General features: G+C 41.9%; 1 protein-coding gene across 10 annotated transcripts in view; it reads right to left on the bottom strand.

The window, feature by feature from the left end:
• Positions 1-571: 571 nt before the first annotated feature.
• LOC105280993 (zinc finger and BTB domain-containing protein 20) overlaps positions 572-22,954 on the bottom strand; it is a 105,809-nt gene continuing 83,426 nt past the window's right edge. For 8 of the 10 annotated variants that reach the window (XM_026969722.1, XM_020032224.2, XM_026969723.1 and 5 more), the window contains 6 exons: positions 13,072-13,221; positions 9,653-9,925; positions 8,868-9,026; positions 8,625-8,673; positions 7,296-7,554; positions 6,504-7,125 (listed from right to left, as the gene is read on the bottom strand). In XM_026969722.1, coding sequence (XP_026825523.1) covers positions 6,504-7,125; positions 7,296-7,554; positions 8,625-8,673; positions 8,868-9,026; positions 9,653-9,925; positions 13,072-13,221 — 1,512 coding nt within the window. Of the gene's footprint in view, positions 7,126-7,295; positions 7,555-8,624; positions 8,674-8,867; positions 9,027-9,652; positions 9,926-13,071; positions 13,222-22,954 lie in introns of all 10 variants that reach the window. The other 2 variants (XM_020032226.2, XM_026969724.1) reach the window with 2 other exon arrangements.

Below are 22,954 nucleotides of genomic sequence, written 5' to 3'. Positions count from 1 at the left end.
ATGAGAGGTTAAGGGGATGCTGGAGCTGCTAGTGAACTATTTTTTCACTATAGCGATGGTAATTGCAGTTTCGAAAATTCTCTTTATTGCTTGTGCAGAATAAAAAATCCTTTTCCACAAATGAAGTATAGATAGAAAGAAAGTCCGCTCTACAGGACTTTATATTCAAAATGGAAAAAAGTTAGAAAAGACAAATGCAAGTTTTTAACTTTTTTCCATTTTGAATATAAAGTCCTGTAGAGCGGGCTTTCTTTCTATCTATACTTCATTTGTGGAAAAGGATTTTTTATTCTGAACAAGCAATAAAGAGAACTTTCGAAACTGCAATTACCATCGCTATACTGAAAAAATAGTTCACTAGCAACTCCAGCATCCCCTTAATTACATATAAAAAAAGTATCATTATTTTTTATACCCTAACTCGTACGTAGCATTTATCGATATTACGAGAATTATATGTAACAAGGAAATTTTGTTAAGTATGCGACTAATGTAAATGTTTTTTTTTATAATTTTTAGTTAAGTTGGAAGCTAGCAGGAGAAAGGCTGTGCGACATCGAAAAGATTCAGGTAATTTCACTAATCTTCCTCTTTATTATTATTACTGTGTAAATATGTAGGCACTGAACAAATAATGTTTCATAATTTGTTTACAAACATTTACACTTACTGATCTTCATCTTTTGTTCAATCAATGAATATTCTCCGCGAGAACAGCTCTCGGCTGACGTTCAACCCCAGCCAAGGCTGTTCGTACATGTACGTGTGTGTATGTCTTCGCCGCCTATAATACCCGAGCCTTAATAATTTCTTACGGTAAATATACCGGTTGTCGTCTTTTACGGCATCATATGCGCTCGACCCCAATTTCTCTAACTGCGATCTCTATAATTATTTTATCAATATATATATATATATATATATACTTCACTTTTATGTATATGTATATATATTTTAATCTCTATTCGCTAAATATATTGTTCTTCTAAGTCTAAAAATTACCACGATTATTAAAGGTAAATATATTTATATATCTATATATACTTCAGAAAAATTATAATTAAAATCAATTAATTATAATAATGTGTCAAATATATATGTTGTGTTACGGGACGAGAAAGGGGAAAAGGAAGGGCGTGAAAGGAACGAAGGCACAGGATAGAGAAAAGGTACTAAGAAGTAAAAACAAAAAAAAAATGCAAATTCTAACTTTGGCTAAGAGATTGACATTCCGCGCTTCGAGAGCGTGACGTCGGACTTCTTCCCTTCCCAATTCGCACGTCCGCTGTCGCGCTCTTCATCTTCGAAATGTCCGACTAAATGAGAAGAAAAAAGTCGGTAAAAAGTCTTGAAAGATAAATGAACTCGAGAGGATGCATGGTATTGTACATGTGCATGCATGCGTTCTCGCTTGTACACGCTGCTGTGATTGCGTACGTTTGCATGTGTGTGTGTGTCTGTGTACAATGATTGTTCACCGGTGAGAGAATGTAATTTTACATAGGATCAGGATCAGTTTGAAGTATTATCGGCTAGCGGCTCATCAGCCTTCTCCGTGTCTCAGGTATAAAACTAAAGGGGGCGGCCGGCGAAGCCATCCTGTAAAACTATATTCATATATTTTGTTCTCTCTTCCTCTCATTCTCTCTCTCTTTCTTTTCTCTCTCTCTCTCTCTCTCTCTCACGCATACATTTTTTCCTCTATTGCGCTCAAGTGTGTACGTGTGTGTTAGAAACATTTTTTTACACTGCAGGCAGGTCGACAGGTTTGACTGTTCGTGCGTGTTATACATGAGACACTCCGTGACCGGGCGTGTTATCCAACGCGAAATACGCTGACGTGATGTCGTTATCACCGATGATGTGATGATGATAATGATAATGATAATGATGATAATAATGACGATGACGTCGATCATGAATGCGCGCGTAGGTGTCGTTGATGAATTTCCCTTGCATTAATTTAATGATCATCCATAAACATCGATGTCGCGGTGGTCCGTTTTGGAATAGCTATATAATATAATTATTATAAATATATTTATATTTTATATATATATTTATATTTATATGTATATAATAGGTCCATGCGTTCTTCTTCTTTCCCCCTTCATGCGCGGGTAATGCAACGTGTATGACAGTGAGAAGAGCGTGTGTTGTTATTATACTAGGAATGTACATAGTGTACGTAGAGATATTAATTAGGTTGTGTATAAAACGATGATACATCTTATTACTCGTTACTCGTTTTTATATCAAACGACACATAATTATGATATCGATTTTTTTTAGTCTCATGGTACGACGGCCGCGCGTTCTCGTTACGAAGGCACGCGCGGCGCGCATCGTTCGCCGATAGGCTAATTAGTCTTATCCTGTCTTCTCGCACAATATGATCATGAATTCATGCACCCACAGATTCATTCATTCGCTCGCTCCCTCTCTCTTTCTCTCTGTTTCGCCCCTCACAAAAAAATTGATCGAAAATCGATCATCGTATCGACGCGCAGTTATCATACAAGAACCTTCTCCGAATGAATGGTCAACAGTTTTTGAGCACATGAATCTGACACGACACGCGCTTCTCTTAATAACATCGTGCAATTTGGCATGCTCCAGTCTCGAATTCGAGTCGATACATTTTGTACTTTAATGATAACGAGCACTCTTTAAAAACCCTTTAAAAAAGAACTTTATACATATATACCTCGGATAAAAATTATTGCTGCGGTGCATGTAAATCCCGCGATGGTCTCGTGATTTCATAGAATAAACTTAACAGGTTCTTAACTATATAATTAATACATATATGTATAAAATGATACTATATATATATTTTTTTTAAATTTACATACATGCATACATATATGTGTAATATAGTGTAAAAGAGAATAAAAAATAATCACATAAAATATTGCCAACAAAATTCGCAGTTTGATCTCCTTTCTTCCATTACTGAATGCGGCTCATGAAAAACATGACCATTCATTCGGGTACATATTTTGTATTATATATATATACGCTGATCATTAGGTTTTTATTAATATTAAATATTTAATACTTCTAGTCGTATACTCTCGCTAGAGTAAAGTGGTCTCTCGTGCGTCCTAGATAAACATACCTGGACGCCATAGGCAAATACAGTGTGTGTATCAGCGCATGTATTTTTGCTTTCTCTCTTGATATGCGATAGATACTAAACCTAACGAAACTTGTCCTTACATTTCTCATTTGGTATGTCTTAGTCTTATTTTATTTAAAAAAAAGGAAGAGAAAAGTAAAGGAGAAAAAAGAAAGAAGTTACTATCCTTTACTTAATACAAAGTTTCAATGAAGAGATGATGAGTCTGACAAAAGTATTAAATTAAACATGGTGATGAACAGATCTATCTTTTTTTCTTTTTTCCTTCTTGTCGTTTAAGAGATACGAGTAAAATGATCGTAAACGTGCGACATTAGTGTATATAAAATTATATAAATTTGCATACGGATAAAAATAATCGGTCCGGAGCACTCGTAAAGTAATCGAAGGTCTTTCGCCTTTACAACAATCAACATTCAAAACAATATATCTCTAGCTCAAATATCCAAGTAGACTAAAGGGAGCACTTTATTTGTCGGGTAAATCTTCAACACACATCTGCCGGAAATACTTTCTTTTCGAAGAATCCATCGCACGTACAAATCGTGCGTGCGCGCGCGTGTATATTTTATGTATACACGCATATGCCTCTTGTACTGATACGCCTCGCACTTAATTGAGAATTTCATTATCGCCAATACGCTTATCGCTTGTGCCTCTTTTTTATTTCACATTTAATATCTCAAATAGTCAGTCGACTTCTCAGGGCTTCAGTTTCGAGTTTAGAAAGAGAGAGATATACATACATTTTCGCATTTGCGTACAGAGAATGCGCACCTCGACTTTTCATTCTACTGTACATCACACTACGCTCCGTATTTACACCTTCACGATATAATCGGTCTTCCTTGCGTCCGTTTCTCATTAACGAAATTTCCGACAGCGAAAAGGAAACGCCCGGTGCCTTCCGGCACGTACGCCTCGTGTACAAACTACTCTCTGCCCGTTTGGATTACTTTACAAGTACCCTCCGCGATAATAAACCTCCTCTCCAGTGCAACTAAGTCTTATATCATCGAAAAATATCATCGGAGATACCTCTACTATACTATTTAGTCCTTACTTAACTTTACCTTCAGCGAACAGGAATACTCATTTCCAGTCAATGTCTCATAGAGTACGATTATTATATATGTATATAAACATATATACATATATTTTATTGTATATGTATATATACATATATACATATATTTGTATATGTATATATAGCGCGCGCGGTAGGTTCTGAGGGGAATAGGGGGAGGGGTTTTCTCATTTTGTTTATCTATAAACTTAACGTAAATACCGCGCTTGTGAAAGCTTATGAGAAAATTAAACTAAGGAGACTCGCGAGTTATATAAATAGGGAAGAGGGAACGATACCGTACGCGTAGTAGTATTACCGTAGTATTGTCCGCTTATGCGATAATGCTAGTCCCCGCGTCGATATCGTTCCCTATTTACTTTTTACAATAGGGCTCAAGATGCGATTGCACGACATAATAAAACGGGCATCCTACCCTTTTTCTTCTTCTTGTCCTTCCTTAAAATAACGCGTCGACACCTCCGTGCCAAATAATATTAATTTTTTGTATCTCGTTATTGTACCAATATTTACAATGGACGTTTATATGCTTCGTATATGTCTCAGGCGAATCATCTTTGATATCGATCGACGATAATCAATCAAATAAAAGACACTAAAAAACGTGTCCTCATAAAACAGGAAAACATTTCGTAAATAAGAAACTTTATACGGATATGATAATGAAAAACATTGTTCCTAAAATAATTGCTACGCAACAGCGTTACATATTGATATACAAAAAGAAACAGTATAACAGTAGGATTGTTACTGTTACACACGCAGGCGGACAATCCCGTTAACGTTCCACGCGCGAATATTCATAAGAAAACAAAAAGAAAAAAAGGAAAAACCGTAGTCACCTCTATTCTCTGAATTTTCGCATGATGAGATGCACAAAAATCGGCTGTGGATCTCCACGATGGGATGACACCTTGGTCATTTATTAAAACCCAAGCTTCGCTACTTTTCCGGCAAAAAAGATGCGATAACTTATTCTCATCGATACTTAATCGACACATAAATAAATTTCGTCGGCTGATAATGTAATCAGAGAGACCGGCATTCTAGCATTAAGGCTTCCATCGCGAAAATACGTTTAAATCGTAAACGATTTACTATCGGGCACGTGCAGCCTGACGAAGTGACGATTCTCTCTCGCTCTCTGAATACTTTCCTAAATACAAATGTCGTGGCTGTGAGAATACTATCTACAGTCGCCTCTTTCAGGTGGGGTCTCCAAGTTCTCGCGTGTCCTTTTATCGTGTCGCAACACACGCGAATAAACGCTCACGTCCAATAGCCACCGGCTTTATGATTTACCTTATAATTCACGTGTTAGTATACCAAGCACTGACCGAAACGCGCTTGCAAAACGACGATCGCACGAGGGACCATATCTACGTTGAAGGACCGTCACTCCGCTGTCACCCCCCCTCTCTCTCTCTCTGTGTATACGTGTGTTTGCGAGTGGCGTGTGTGTGTGTGATGGTTTCTACTTGTGGTGAATATATTGTCGCTCTTTACGTGCTATACCATACAGACACATGCGGCAGAAAATAGTCTAGGCATTCTTTGTTGCGATAATACACTCTAACATCGTTATTTGAAAAGGAACTTCGATTGAACTTTTTACTATACGCTTTTCCCTTTTGCTTCTTTTTCTTTTTTCTTTTTCCTCGCGAAGGCCAAGGTCGTGCGCACGCGCGCCACCGACGTATGTCAATTGAAGGTAAAATAATTCACGAAATGAAACGGGAGAAATCTCGCGACAGCCCGGACGACTCCTCGAGGGAGCAAATTGCGCGACGTTAAGCACCTTCTCACGCGAGAGAGTGTGCGCTGGCCACGGCCGCAGGAATCGCGGGATCGGCTCAAAGGCACGACGAAGCGTCGTACGCTTGTCTTTTTCTTGGTGGCGATTTGTGGTACGTGTTCTTTGCGGTAGCGCTTCCCCCTCGTTGAATCCGAAACTCGCCTTTCAATTCCAAAGCGGCCGCGGCCCGCGTGACCACCAATCGCAAGCGAGATTACGCGCGAGGGATTGTCTAAAGCTACCGTTTTGGATTTTCGAGCGTGTGCAGCGTGTTAGAGATGGTTCCCTCTTCCTGTCTATTTCAAATGAAAATTCGTGAGAAAGCGAGTAAAAACGTTGGAATAGAAACTGCGCGGGCACTGCAGGTCGGATCTGTAGCTAGCATTGCTGCTCGCCGCTGCACGGGGATGATGGTGATGGTAGTGATGATGGTGATGGTGATGATGGTTTGCCGTAGGTGTCAGATAGGGTCTGAATAGTTAGGGTTTGCTGTTGTCGTTGTTCAACGACAACGGGTCGGCGAGTTTCTGCTGTTGCTGTTGCTGCTGCTGCTGTTGGCTGACCTCGCTAACGGCACCGCCACTCATCAGCTTCGCATTGTTGTTTTCCGTGTTGGGCACCCTCGTGTAGTCGCGCTTGCGCAACATGTTTTCCGTCTTGACGATCGTAATGTCTGGATTGTTCTCCAGCACGGACGTGGCTGCTTTCGGCACCGCGGTCGGCACCTCGATGTAACCGCCACCCTCGCGCTTGATCGATGTCGTCGTTGTGGTCAGCGTCGCCGCGGTCGCCGCGTTCGCGTTGATCTTCTGCAGGATATCATTCACGGATTCGCTGTTTTCTGTTGCCGCTGGTTCCGTCGTCGTGTTGCTACCGTCGATGCCGCCGCCACAGCTGCTACCGCCACCGCCACTGCCAGAGACCACGCTAAGGTCGCCGGCAAGCGAGATTCTATCTGGGCCCTGCAGCGTTGATAAATACGTCGCGAGGGTATGGACGGTCACGTTGAGGAACTCGGCAGCACGGAACAGGGTAATCTCCTTCCTCCGCAGCTTTGCCAACACCTCGGCCGGGCCCGGCTCGGACCAAAAATCCCTTACTCTGAAAGTACAGATCGCATTTGCGTTACCACCATGATCCCTTTTTTTCTGGTGACGTTTTAATGTCTCGACTCGATTTCGCTCCGATTTACTCGACTATTTAATCTTTGAACGCGAGGCGTGGGAAACTTCGACGAGCGCGATTATCCATTCGCTGCGTGTGTCCATTACCTGTACGGGTGTTTAAGGCAACCATAACTGTCGCGATATCTGCCGTAGAGGGTGCCGTAGGAGACGCCGAGTATCTCAGCAGCAGTCTTCATCTCCAGTTCTTTGCTCTTGATGGCGTCCATAACGCGTCGCGTGAACGGCTCCTCCCAGAACTCCTGTCGGCGTCCCGTCGTCAAGTAATCGTTCATCTTCACCACATCCCGGAACTGCTCGGGGATCGACGGATTCGTGGCGTTGGAATTTGACGGGGTGCTAGGCGCTGCAACGGCAAATATTCGGTTAACATCGAACGGTTACCGCCGAAATCGGGTATCGGTGTTTATGAAACTATTTTGAACAACATATAGAAACAGTTTGTCTTGGAAACAGTTGTTTGCTAGACTCATAGATCGACGGAAACGATTTATTTATGACGTATTTGTTAATTATCACTTGATAAGGACCGGAAACGCGATCGAAACGTCGCGGTTGTGATTCATAAGCAATAAATTGGCAGTTTGGTCCAACTAGAAACCAAAGACTCTATTGTAATATAATACCATCTTATGAAGAACTATATATAATTGCCAAGTTTAAATTTTTGCCGAAAAGATTACCGATTGATATAATTTAATATATTGTATTTATTCCATTACATAATAACAAATTAATTAATTAATTACTTCATATTTAATAACAGTGAGTACTTATTTCTTTGAGAGATAGATATGTATAATTGACATAATAAAACGTTTTACAAACATCGTGCTACTGAAAAAAAGATTTAAATTCATAAAACAAAATCATGGCATATTTATCTAATATCATTAATTGGTCAACCTCAAAACTTTTATTCGTTTTAATATTATTAAATTAATACAATAAATTTTAACTACTGATGTTGTTGATTCAACAGTATTTTTTTCGTAATCTATAGATTATATAGATATATTATATAGAAGTATAGATATGTACTTCACGTACTTATACAGCCGCTTGCTCACTCTTATATTCACTCATTCTTCCTCTTTCACGCTTCACAAAGGTCGAGACATTTTTCCCTTTTTTCTGTTTTTAGCTCTCGGAATATATCCGATATTCAATAGGAGAACTTGTTTTCTAGACCAAAATACTGATAACTGATATCCGTAGAGAATAAATTTCCTTACTCGATACAGTTATTGTCTTTTACATATTTATGCACGTAAGTTCCAAAAGTGACTGGAAGAAAAATGTTTCCATCTTTTTGAGCACACACTTTCAGGCTAATTTTAAATTAGCCTAAGTTTCCAAGCGATTTTTAGATGAAGAAGGGACGAAAGGGAGATTAGATACAGAGATCGTGCTTACCTTTCTTTTCTTGGTCGGACGTATTGTCATCCTTGGACATGTAGGACAGCTAAAAAAAATCACAAAGGACATCGTCAAAGCTGTTGAATAGAATAGAATATCCGAGATGTGGGGAATAGTCTAATCCGCCGACAAGAGAGAGGAGAAAGTAGAACGAGGCCTTAATGGTCGCATGATTTAATTACGTGCAAATAAAGGGGGGAAAGAAGAAATCTAATGATAAATGGGGGAGAGAGAGCTTACCACCGGCAGTGGAGTTTCGTTATTCTCGTTCATCATCATCTCGTCGTCCCAACTCTCATGGTCGCCACCCTCGCTCATCATTTCCTCCTGGGAAAAGGTTCGACGTGACACATTAGAGTCGTGCGTGGGTATCCCTGTGTAATACCCGCCGCCGCGAGTCTAACAAAATTTTTGAATTTCTACATTTACGACAAGGATCAGCCCGTAAAATGTTCATCTTAAATACTACGCGTGAGGCTCGGTATCTTTGCAAACGAAATTATATTGTGTCCCACGCAGATCAGGGTCTATCTCGTCAATCTATCTTCTTTGAGCGCTTGCGTGATTTATTAACGCTCGATACTCGAGTATTACACAAATGTCTCAAGGTTTGGAAGCTCGCAGAATGTTGGACTTTAGATTTTCACTACTTGACGGAACGATGTTGCAAATAAGATTGAAACGCGTTATTACGAGCGGCCATATAAGCGACATAAAAAACGCAAATTATTACCTTCTCTCGTACAATCTTCTGACTGAATATATCAGGCCTTTTTATCTAAACTAGAAACTTTATTAGTCACTCGTCTAAGGAAAATATATAAGAAGAAACCGGAAAGATAATGATGGAATAACATTCGCACGGCTGCAAATTGATAGAACGTTTTTACGATTGTGATATTAATTAACAATTCTCCAAACACGTTTTGCAAACAATGCAGATCAGATGGTCGTACCGAGCCTTACGCGTGCGGGCCATGCGGCCCGGTCTGATACTGATAGGAGGTTCGAATTGCCTTCCGTACATTTCCGGTGATGCAGGTGATCTTGGGCGTGAAGACGTCGTGTGCCGAGGGTGGGTCGTCCAAGGGTGGACGACCCCTGCGTCTCTGTTTTGGAGGTGGCGTTTCGTCGGCGTCGCCTTCTCTCAAGACAGTCTCGACACCAGGGGTCGCCGCACCAGGACTGTGACCGGTGTTGTTCAGGTCGTTCTGCGTGGAGTCGCTGCGCCAGCTCACTTCGGCGAGCCCCTTGATGTGTAGATCCTCGGCAGTTTTCAGTAACGACGACAGCCTAGTCTGCAAAGCGAAACGGATGAATGTAATCGCTTCTGGAACGTCTCTAACGCTATTTCTGCAATTAACGTCATTGTCTCTCTCTCTCTCTCTCTCTTTCTGTCTCTCGGAGGCAATCGATATTACAATCGTTGCTGCAATTATTGTAGTTACGTAATATAACGTATGTAATAATTATAAGTGCAGTTGTATTTTTATGTAAGGATTATTATAATTTTTACATTTCTCATTTTGCCTCATGTGAGTTAAAAGGGAGAATTAAAGGTACAGGTTCATACCCCGCAAAAGCAATCTAGGTAGATGTGCAGGTAAATGTGAGGTGCGCAGCTGTATACACACAACTTGTTAAATCCGCTGTAGGCTGCTTCGCGGAAAAACGGAGAAATGATTGCTTACTTAAAAATCAAAGTATATATAATACGTAGAAACCAAGACATATTATTACGAGATGTCAGACTTAAGCGGAAGTTAAAACTTTAAGTCATTACAGATGATTTAACTACAGATAATGAAGTATAAGTTCTAGCAAGCGTAATAATGAAACATTAAAGCGATAATTACGGATGTCGTTAATATTAATGACATTAGTAAAAAGCATGGCGGTAGGAAATAAGAGAATAAATGCTTCTTCGTCACGGAGGGGCAGTGAAGTTAAAATGAAGCGGTGTCAGTGCGAGCGAGTTTCTCATTTGGAGGAAAAAAAGCTTCAACTCTCTGTAATTACACCGTGCCGTGACAGTACCCTTGAAAACCTCTCGAAATGCTTGATTACACGCGACGCGCCTTGTGAAAATAAATTTTCAATATCGTTTCCTTCGGATTTTTTTCGCTGGAAAATAACGTCCCTACCATTGCGTGCGGGAGCACGCAATTCTATTCTAAGAGAAACTCGCGCGACAAATCGGACGAAAAAGACCGCGAGCGCGCGCAGACACGTATCGAGCCGCAACAACGGGGTTCAATTATTTGCTAATTTTCACCGGCAATGCGGCAATGGCGCACGCTCGCCACGGTGCGACCGAATGCTAAATAATATGGGAACTTTCTACAAACGGCCGCGGCGCGGCTTTCTATCGGCCACGACCGGAATTGGAAAAATGCCTATGTAGGCCAGCGTCGCTGCCGCCGCCGCGGAATAATGTATTTCAGAAATATCGCCGCTTTCGTTTCTTGCTTGCACGGGAACGCGCGCAAAAAAAGGGATTGCGGGGAAAAAAGAACAACGTGCTCCACGTGACGGAGGTTCGGTCTAAAGCCGCATAAATCCCCTCCATTTCTCTCGTTCTCGTCCGCTATAGTGTACTGTTCCGATCGCCGCCGAAACTAAATCGTTGTCGCCACTGTCGCTGCTGATCTCGAATGCGGAATCGGGCCTCGTATTTTCACTCGGTGATTTTTCGCGAGTCCCATTGGGCCCCCGCGTGCAAGGCAAAATACATACCGGAGAAAGCTCGCGCGCACTGAAACTACCTCATCACGACTAAATCAGGAGGAATTCCTTCTCCACGGAAGAAGATACCATTTCGTTCGCGAAGAAGGATCGCTCAAGCAATTAGCTTTTTGAAAGACACCAAAGTACGACGAAAGCAAATAATGATATGAAGATGTGGAAATTGTGAAGAAGACCCGTAATAAATTGTACATATAATGTAAATGATTTTAACTCGAATGGTTAAATTGTTTCAGAGAAAAAGATATTTAAGAGAAGATTCGAAATCTAAAAATGGATGAAATGTGTGCTGTTTCAACAAAACTCTCGCAGAAACATATCTCTTTTATATATATTGTACTTTGAACAATCTCAACATTCGAAGTATTTAAAAACTTAGCAACATCGCAAACACAATGCCGCAGCTATCTCGTTTTAATTAATAAACCCAGATGCAAGAAGCAGTATAACAGTACAAATATAAACGGGTTTTCGAGGATTATCCGTAGTTTTATTATATGCACCGAGCGTGCAAACTATCTTTAACCCAGAACCAAAAAGTCTCAAGGATTACGAGAAAATAATTAGCGGAACATGTATTAAACAATCTCATTGTGAATTACAAACTTGCCATTTTCTATGCGGAACAAGTTTCAATAGATTTTTAATAAACTCTCAATTTACTCTCCGATGTAAATTTGGTATCTCTCGTCGAATGATAATTCTCTCATAACTTTCAATATAAAATATTTTAACAGTCGCAAATAAAATTTCTCTATTAACGCGGGATCTTCTTTAAATTAATTTAAAAAATATTCAAAATATCGTATAAATATCTCCACATTATTCGATATGCAAAATTTTCGCGCGTGTGAAAGATTGATTTCAAATTCGTCAGAGTATCTGGCACAATCGCGTATATCTTTATCGGTTTTCTGACTTGAATATTATTATGTCTATTTTATGTTAACTCTCCAGACTATAAGAACTTGCTTTACAGATCGATACTTCTGACACGTAGTGTTTATACATATGTACGACAGTCTTGTCATAACACGTCTCGGCATATTCGAACTTGCAGTTATCGGTGGTGTGAGTGAGAAATGTTAGTTTTTTTTGCAAGATAATAGGCACCGTAAAGTTCTCTCGTTAACTGTGGCTGTCACACGGCGTGGCGGCTTATCTACGCGAAATTGTTGTTATTGGAAAAGTGCTGAAGAAGGCGGGGAATTATTGTCCCAGGGTTTTACTGCTTAACTTTATTTCACGACGGTGTAATAAAACGTCCGTCGTAAATAGCAACATTAATGAGCGCCGAGTGAAAATACATCTAACATAAGATACAGCCAGGCGAGAGACCGTTGTTCTGTCGGGCAATATTTAATTCGCGATTTGCAGGTGCAACATGCGCTTGCTTCTTCCTCATCTGCTTAAAGAAAACCTAGTAATTTCGGAGACAGAAAAAGAAAGAGAAAAAGAGTGTATTTTTGTGTCTCTTGTGAAATATTTACTGCTTGTTTCGTCTGTTGTGTCTAGTTTAATACACGATTGCGGATATTTCCTTTTCCTGTTTTCGCGAAAGCCATGGAGATCTCTGGAGCGGAAGTGCCATTTGGAATTTTCCTTCAGAGCGAATTTTCCGAGCGGATTGCTCGCAGGATCGCGAAACGATAATGCCAGATGCGCAAGAAAGTCATTTATATATAATGGTCGTACTCACGTGATCAATGTTGATCTCTCCCTTGTACATGAACTCGACAAGCACTTTGATGTCCGAGAATTTGACGTCACGCATGATGACGATGGGATCCTTCTCCTCGTACTGCGATAGGATCGTGTCGAAGTATGTGCTACACGCCGACAGTACAACCTGCGAACACATGAGTTGGTGCGACTGTTAATTATTTATGCGGCGATTTTATCTGCAAGAACGCGAAAGGAGTAGACCGTCGCGTAAATAACACTGCGACTTGGAAATTTTACATGTATTACGGACAGCTGCACGTGACGTTACATATCAGCCACGCTGGTAACGATTAACATATGTTAATTAACGAAGTTGTAATAATTTCCAGTTCTGATGCAGATCTTTTATGAGGTGTTAAGGAAAATGTTGGGGACGTCGACCCTTCTCTTCCTCCCATCCTCCTATCGCCTTCCACGTATCACCTCGCACGAGTAGTTTTTCTTATCTCACTCATTGTGCAGACGATTGATGAGAAACGCAATTACTTACCGATTTGTAAAATAAATCATCTTATCATTTATCTACTAAAGTGAAAAAAATCTGATTTCATCGAAACGCAACACTACCAAAATTCGATAGTCCAGAGTTAATTGCAGTGCATTGCACTATCCAGTCGCTGAATGTCACCTCGTAGGACCTTGATTTATTGTGCAAAAATCATCGTGCAAACGCTCGAGCTTTAATGTCAGATCGGAATCACGGGCGAAAAACTTGGTTGAATTTGCAATTAGCGTCGGGAAAACAGCGGTGACGCTATTTTTCTTCAGCGTTATTTAGTCCGACGTTGCGTAACGCGAACCAATCCATCGGCAGGAAGGAAAAGTAAGGACGTGTCGACACCGACACCGACGACGACGACGTTCGATCATTATTAATTATCGAGGAACTGGAGTTGCCTGGAAGTCGCACAATTGACACGTAATGAGCGAAATTCATAACGTATGGATGTATGGATCACTTTATGGATCGGGCACTCACTAAAATATGGATTCCAGTCTGCACATTCAGAAGATTTCTGCGGGAGCAACCCCCGTCCGCCGGCTCTCGACGACGTAAATATCTGACATGAAAGTCAATGAGGGTTCCTCGTCGCCGTTTAAGAATTCTCCCTCGTAACACGCCATATCGCGTCGTTCGTAACCCTTCCATGAGTACGATTTCTTCCGATGAAAATTTATACAAGGTAATATATCTTCTTGATCGATGGATTTATAATGTCTTGATTTCGAAGTGATCCATCCGTGATCGATTTTATAAACGCGCATCTCCGTGATTCTCGTGTCGCATCATTCTCGAGAGGTTTACGAATATTTTACGAGAGTATTAAAAATTATTTGTTGTTTGTGTATTGGTGTATAGATAAAAATTAAGTATCTTGTTATTTCAGATACTCTCGATTCTGCGAGAAGTATCTTGCAGGCGGCTTCTTCGGTTTCGATCGATTCCCCACGGACGTATTATTTAGTAGTGAATTGCAGTCGAGCGACAGGCTTCGATTAATTGCGCCTCTTTTGTATGCTAATTGGCCGATGTCGACGATGTGCACATCGTCGTCGTGTAACGTGGAATGGGAACAGCTAAATTAGTACGAGACCATGATGCGCGCGGGCGAATGTCGTGGGAATTTCCGGACAGTTGGGCGATTTTCTTTCGGCATTCATTAACGGCACATCATCGTCGTTAGAGGGAGGCAAAATGAAATGATTAAAGGAATCTTTAAGTCGATTCTCACTTGCGTCATTTATACGGGTGTAATCATCGCAATAACGAGCAGATTCTCACTATAAATTTCGTCGCTGATATAATTCAGTTTCGGCCTAAGAGAAGTATTCTTCATGTTCATTTCATCGTCGTCTCATCTCGCTCGGTTCTCATAACGTCTTCTCAGTTTAACAACGATCTCGTTATGAAAGTGGATTAGTGACTCCGTTTGATCCGTTTTCTATAAATAACGTCCCCGCCCCTCTCTCCCGTTCTGGCGGCCCGACTAATGATTGACCTAGGCTGCCTTTTTCTCCTCGTCATGCCTTAGTCTCTTGCCTGACATTATTTCCTGCGACTTGGTCGCGTGTATTCCCTGTTAATCCGTCGAGCCTCCCTTAATAGTTTCCTACTAATTCCTCGTTTTCTTTCGCGGGCAAAGGGGCCGCGAACGAACGAACGAGTGTCTGACTCGGCCCCGCCCAGTCAATAGCCTGAATATTTAATGTTAGAAGTTCCGTATTGATTTTCGCGATTTTTACGTCTCCGCAAATAAGGCCGTAAAGACCGTCTCGCGGACGTGGTTGGTAGGCGAAGAGAGACGGGGAGGGAATGAGGGAAGAAGAGAGACAGAGAGAGAAAGAGAGAGAGACGCATAGACGCGTTACTTTTCAGTGCCAGCTATATAACGCTTTTTATTATGCCGGGGCGCTTTTATGGGGAAATACTGCGATGAAAAAAGAGGAAGACGTCGAGACGAGCGGGGGAGGGAAGCAGGGGCAGAAGAAGAAAGAAATTGCACTGCCCGGGTTTCATATCGAGTCATTACGATCCTCGGGCACTTTCACCCCTCTCCCTCTCCTCTTTCTCCATCACCGGCTTCCTACCGGCCACCCTTGCACCCACCTAACCCTCCCCCTCTCCCCCGTGCACCCTCCCTCCCTCCCCCCGCCCACCGTCCACGACGTCTTCTGACATTAAACTTTTTATCGTGCATAACGGCGCCTCGTCTTTCGTCAGGAGTAAAAAAAAATATAAATGGAAGAAACCGACGGAGAGAACGACCCTCCGCCTGCGGAAGAGGGGTGCTTCGTCAAATTTGTCGATCTCCCTCGTCCGCCACCCCTTCGTCCGCTCCACTCCACCCCTCGTCCAACGGCGCTTTTTCTTTTTACAGCGAACGCGAAAGCATGACAGGCGCGCGATCGATCCCAAGGCGCTTTACGACGAAACGGCAGCGAAACGCGGAATACCGACGGAAATTTACATTCGTAATGGCGCGCAATAAATATTTATTCGGCCGGACATTATTTCAGTTATTTATATGAATCGATATAAAAGCGTTTCGTGACAGGGTGGCGGGGGTAGGGACGTAATGACGAATACTGCTCGCGACGCGAACGTCAAATTGTACGAGGTGAATGGGAACATTTCCGAAAAATCGCGTTGACGTTTGATACTTCGGGATTTCGATCTTCGCGATTTCCACAGTTGCAGCGATTTTCATACGAAATCAACGTTTTCAAAGCCGATACAGATAACAGAGTTAGATGTATGTAAAAGTTTTAGTCCGACTGTTTTTGCACGTTTTTGCTGTTTAGATGCATAATATATGCAATGCAATTTAGTCATTAAAATGTTTGCCCAAATTTTTCATGATTTTCTGCCGCCTTTCGTGCAAATTTTGAATCCCTTTGTGAGAAAAGTTTTTTGTATCTCGGCCACATCGAAAGCACTATTCAGTTACAAAGTACTGCATCGATTGGAGTAAGTGGTAATCCGAAGGCGCCAAGTTGGGTGAATACGCCGCGTCCGGATAAACTTTCCAGTCCAAGTCCAAAATGGTTTGCTGAGTACGAAAAGTATACATAGCTTTCCGCATTGCTCACCGCGTTCACTGTTTTTTCATTTTTCTAAGTTGTATTTAACGTCAAATCTGACATATGAAATATGACATATTTCACAAGTATCGATGTCAACTCTACAAAAACGTAAAAAAAGTGAGAATCTATTTATAGTTTAAAGAATAATATAATATACCAGAGCGTTAAAAAAAATTGAAATTTTTGCATACTTCTAATATTATTATACAGGGTGAGGCACCTAAAACAGGCCACCTGAATATCTCGGCTGTTATTGGTGATAGAAAAAAATGTGTCAGACTAAATTTGCATGGTTTCGAGGGACACATAATTTGTTCTAAATAGTTTTTTATTAGGTGGACGCGTAGAGGTCATATGAAGATCAACTTCGTTTTTTTAAATGGTATATGTTTTTTTACGTACCATCTAGTAGAGCGTTTGAAGATGCGCACATTGATCTACGGGTCAAAATCATTCAAGTCACTGAAGGCTAAAATTTCTAAGTGCTAGAACTTTTTCATTTTTGCGTTTACGGTATTTTCAATAGCAGAGAACTCTAGGCAATATAAAAAATATGGATATCAACAACTCAGAACTTCTCGGAAAAGAAAAAATTTCTAACGGCTAGAACTTTTTCATTTCTGAAGTTACGGTATTTTTAATAGCAGAGAACTCTTGGCAATATAAAAAATAATGATATCATCAACTCAGAACTTCTCGGAAAAGAAAAACTTTCTAACGGCTAGAACTTTTTCATTTCTGAATTTACGGTATTTTCAATAGCAGAGAACTCTAGGCAATATAAGAAATAATGATATGAACAACTCAGAACTTCTCGGAAAAGAAAAAATTTCTAAGGGCTAGAACTTTTTCATTTCTGAATTTACGGTATTTTCAATAGCAGAGAACTCTAAGCAATATAAAAAATAATGATATCAACTCAGAACTTCTCGGAATAACAGCCGAGATATTCAGGTGGCCTGTTTTAGGTGCCTCACCCTGTATAATAAAATACCGAATCCCTACCAAATTATTTTTCGAATGATATTTTCGCGCAAATCAAAACTCGCGTCACGTAATTACCGATATTCACCGGTTTCTCGCCATCAGCGATGGCTGTTAAGATCCGCAGTTTGGACCGCCCAGAAGAGTCGCACATCGTAATGTCCAGAACAATCGCGGAGACATTTCACTCGCGGCGGCGAAGGTCGTTATAAAAACGAGATTACTGGCCCCCGCCTACAGTTATGTAATTCGATCGATAGTTTAGGCGTTTCCCATTTCTGGCGGACGAACGAACGAACGACAGAATGTGGAAGGAAGGAAGGCAGGCAGGCAGACAGAGAAAAAGAGAAGGAGAGGACGAGGGTGGCAGAGAAAAAAGGGAGGAAGGAGACGGCGAGGAGCGGAGACAGGAGAAGAGGGCGGAAGGGAAACCCTTTTTGTGTCTGACGCGCAAGTGGGACCGAGACAAGAAACTTAACGAACCCGCTTTTTTAAGGCGTCGAGCCTTTGCAGGGCTCGTCATCGCGGGGCTTTGCAGAAATCGCTTCACGCGCGATTGTCGAGCCGCGATGAAAGTGTCGCTCCTACACGGGGGCATTCCTGCCGTCTTCGGAGAGGAAATTGCTCGGGCGAGTCGCATCTGAGCTGTCCTCTGCGGAAACAACGTCGCGGACGGAAGTCGCATTAAATTTTTGGATTATTAAGCGAATCGAAACGAGCCGCTTTCCGTGGATTAACTCCCGAACGCGGACAGATAATAAAAAATTTTAAGTTCAATCTTCTTTTTTTTTCAAGTGGATTTCACTTTAATGGAATTTCACGCCTTGGCGCTTAGTTATGAAGATAGTTAACGTTGGAACTCGAGAGGTTTCCAAGATGGCGCGCCATCAGGTGTTCATCAGGAAAATCGGCTTAGTATTAAAAACGGATAAAAGCGCTAATTCTTACATATCTCGTCCACGTATTATACAGTTTAAGTTTCTATGGGAATGGTATCTACTTGATAACGCGTTATTACAGCTATTCCGCAGAGAGTGTTGTAAAACGTAGCTGCTTCAGAGTTTAATATTCCCGTTCCGCACGATTCTCTCTGTGACTCTTGCGTCAATTACATCAGATTACGCAAACTGTGCCGTATTACAGGAAGTGCAGTAGTAATCATCATCGATGACTCAAATCGAGGTGATTCAGAGCCGACCCGAAAGATTCGAGAAGCGACCGGTATATTTAACGAGGACGAGGTTTGCGATGACGCGAGAAAATTCAGATAAAGACGCAGAGAGAAAGATCTTGCGTTGTCCGTCCACTCGTAAATCGGCCGGGACAGAAAAACCTGGCCTTACATAATTCTATAAATAATGTATAGGCGTGATTTCCATTTCATAGGCCGTGCGGTATCTTTCTCGCGGAAAGTTCATCGTACTTGCGCTCTGCGAAGAAAGGCGAAACTAAAATTAACGAAAACCGGCGACAGGATCGTTTGACTATTGTACGCGAATCGTGTCTAGATAAGAAACGAAAGCCTGCGGATATTGCTTAGAAAAAAGTCGGTATGGCGCAACGAGACACATTATATTTTGCGCTGATAAAAAGAGCGCGTATAGTGACTGCACTGTTGACATACAATAAATATTGAAAACGTTAGCGAAGCAATTTGTACGTATCTTTCAACACATTTTGTGTATGTCGCGAAGAAAAAGCAATAACGCCGACTGATCAATACAGGCACGAGATAAATAATGTAAATGATACATGTCTTGTCGTCATGGAAGCGCATATTATCTATTAAAGAAATCTATTTTTTTATTTTTTCATTACTTTGGGATTCATACAAGAGAGACCGCGACTTGTCATTCATCGAAGATAACTTTATCAAAATTTCTTCATAAACAACGCGCAATTTTAGAAATTGCGAAATAAACATTAAACAAGTGTTATTTCGATCAAATAAGGAGGCGTGCGTCTGTAATTTCAGCCTGAGAATCCAGATTCCGGCACAATCTCAAAGAACACGGGGGAGGGAGGCGAATGGGAACGGCGGAAGCGACACATGATCGTCGGCGGCCGACTGTACTTCCGCATGCATGAAATTGCAGATCGATACGCGCGGTAACTCGTTTTAAGGAATTTTGGCGAAACTTTCGCGGAATCGCGCTGTGGCGTGCGCCGTGGAACGCCGTTAAACGAAATTCCGAACTTCGATTTCCCGGAATTACATAATGACGTTTACAGCGCGATGTATTTTTATCCTGGGAGTTCCGGAACACGGAAACGAGTTTTCGCGCACCCCTGGGCTGGGTGGTCCCGAACACCGGCGACTCACCCTTCGTTCCGCCCCCCCCCCCCCCTCCCGACTTTTACGTTCGAATCCGTGCAAAACGTCTGTCAATGCGGTCGAGAAACATTCCAAAAATTCCGGAACAGTGAGTTACGAACGTGGAAGAGATGCGATGAAAACGACTAGTATCCTTTCGAATTTTTGGACTCTTGTTATTTTCAAAAGCGACTAAATAATAAAGAAAAGAGAAGCGAGGGATCGGGTAGACAAAAACGAAAAGAAACTGGAAACTGCGAGAAGAAAAGAAATAACGTGAACTGTCGGTGTGCGTGCGTGCATGCGTGCGTGAATAAGGCACTTTGTATGTATATGCATGATATGCGTGCGTATACGTATAGGGTGTCCCAAAACTAATGATAGATATATCCTCTATTTTCTTCTGTGCAACAATTCTGGCATTTAATGATAGCATAAGTTTGTGATAAAAACGTAGACATAAGATATAAATATCTGAAAAATAATGGAGTTGATACTATATCGATTCAAACATTGATCGTGCGTGTAAAAATCGTTCGTTTTCAAAGTTTGTCCTTTTAGCATCTGTAATATATGGCATTGACAAAATGTTAATATGTTAATTCAAATACTGATCGTAAAAATCGCTCGTTTCATTAAAAATATGCCTTCGGCGTCAATATAGCGTTGGACACGATCCACTAATGCACAGTCTTCTGGAAGTCTGTTTTTGACTCGAAGAAGCTTGAAAAATGGGCCTATGCATGGATAGGCTTCTGGAGATCTACTCTCGGCCTCGCTTTATAGATCTTGAATAACTGGAATGTCATAACGAGTCCCTTTCAACTTTGGAATGTCAAAGGAAGATAAACCAGGTAAACGATCTACCTGTTGTTATTTTCTATTTTCAAACTGAGAATTCCAGAATGAAAGAAACTCGATAGGATGAAGTCTCATTTATTTAAGCAACCATTTTTCAAGCATTTTCGAGTCAAAAACAGACTTCCAGAAGACTGTGCATTAGTCGATCGTGTCCAACGCCATATTGACGCCGAAGGGATATTTTAAATGAAACGAGCGATTTTTACGATCAGTATTTGAATTAACATATTAACATTTTGTCAATTCCAGACACTGTACATACGAATAAAATAAATGTTGAAGGACTCAAATCTACTACGATGCTCCACGTTCAAGTAAGGACCGATTGCGCATTGCCTGGTTGTAAAATATTCAGATTTTAATATGCCACCCATCACGAGTATAGAATGTGAACGTTACTCATGCTTCATGCTTCATCTTCATTGAATCTTGCTCTCGGGTTGAAAAGACTCTCACGTTATTGCTTCAGACCTGTCTTCGATCAAGAGGTGCACGTGCTTGCTTGCATCAAGCTGTCAGTAGTCCCGCGTCGCCGATACGATCTAATCTGTTTTGCATACCTGCGATGGCGCAAGACGGTTTCTTATCGTAAGTCACGCGCGAGTTTTCTAATAATGCACGGGATCTTGCTGTTTTGCCGCGCGTCACGCCCGGCGAATTTAACGAGCAAGAAAACGCGCTGCCGCCCAGCCCGCACCACCCCGAATCTAACGGGGGTTGCGCCTGAAGAGCGAACCAACCTCCAAGTATGCGTGCCGCAGTAAATACCATTGTGTCTGCCGTTCTCGTCTGCAAGCTGTTTCCTCCTTGCTTCCTCGCGCAGAGGGATGCTTCTCAACCCTCGCGCCGAATCTCACGTACTCCTTTCTGCGGGATTCCCCTTGAAGATCGCGGATCTTCAAAGTATCTCTGGCGAACCGTGTCGTGTTGGCATCACGGAATGACGAACCACATGACGTGCCGCGAAATGTTGAAGTGAATGTTGAACGCGAGCGGGGGTGGTGCAAGTGGAACGTGCACGCAAATGAGCCGCGGGACAGCGGAATCTAATAAAAAATATGAAGCGCCCCAATGAATATTAGCGTACGTGCGTGAGGTATGGGTGAAACAAATTAATCTGCCGTGTCATTGTCGGCGGACAGCCGACTAAGGGGTATGTGCATGTGTGTAGGTGGATGTAGATGGGTGAATGTTGGAACGTACGTGTTGGCAGGGGGACGGTGTGATTCAGTGTAGGATGGCAGGGCTCTCTCTCAAAGAAAAAAGGGATGGACGGGCAGGCGCGGGGGAAGAGAGATATACTTCATCGCCGGGTAGAGCAAGATAGCAGTAATGGAAGGGAGGCAAGCGGGACGGGGATGGAAAATGAATGCGATGAATGAGCGAGGGAGTGAGTCAGCGAGTGAGCGAGCGAGCGAGTGAAGACGAATGTATACGTAGGGGGTGTATGTAGGGGGTGGCGCTCGGTGGAAAAAGTACTCGTACGAAAATATCGATTATACTTTTTTACGAGTTCACTCGCTCGGCTCGGACGGGTGTTAATTTCGCGAAACGGCCGCTCCTTCGCCACGCGTCGCTCGTAAAATCCTATTAGCGCGCGTGCGGGAGCTTCACGGCGTCGCCCGTTTCGGCTTTGGATGGAAATTCGAGCAGGTAACGCTGCAGGATTTCATCCTTTCCTCGAAATGCTCGTTTCGCATCTTCAGATCTCCTTGAGACGTCTGAATTGGCGCTTGCCTCACAATAGGAGGCAGTTCTCAATCCAATTCTTGAGACTTTCGGCTGCCAATACGCAACTTTGTCGTCGTAGACATTGTGTGACGCAACCATATGTATTGAGGCTTGAAAAGATGGATTTTGAGTCATCCTGTGTAGGATATCTCTCGGATATAAATTCTGCAATTCGTGATTTGTGCAAACACCACGTCTTGTTTCTTTCAAAATAATGAAGTGTTAACTCAGAATTATAATACAATGTTGGAAATTCTTCGCAAGCTTGGCCAATAACGGAGATGCTTGACGCAACCACTTAACTTCAAAATCCAAGACCTGGTTTCACGAAAAGTTACAAAAAACTGTCTCGTCGCGCACGCAAACGTTTCTTCGAGATCCC

Source organism: Ooceraea biroi, chromosome 5 (assembly GCF_003672135.1).
Source record: "Ooceraea biroi isolate clonal line C1 chromosome 5, Obir_v5.4, whole genome shotgun sequence".
Taxonomy (NCBI): domain Eukaryota; kingdom Metazoa; phylum Arthropoda; class Insecta; order Hymenoptera; family Formicidae; genus Ooceraea; species Ooceraea biroi.
The sequence above is the reverse complement of the archived record's forward strand: the minus strand, read 5'-3'. Positions and strand labels throughout refer to the sequence as shown.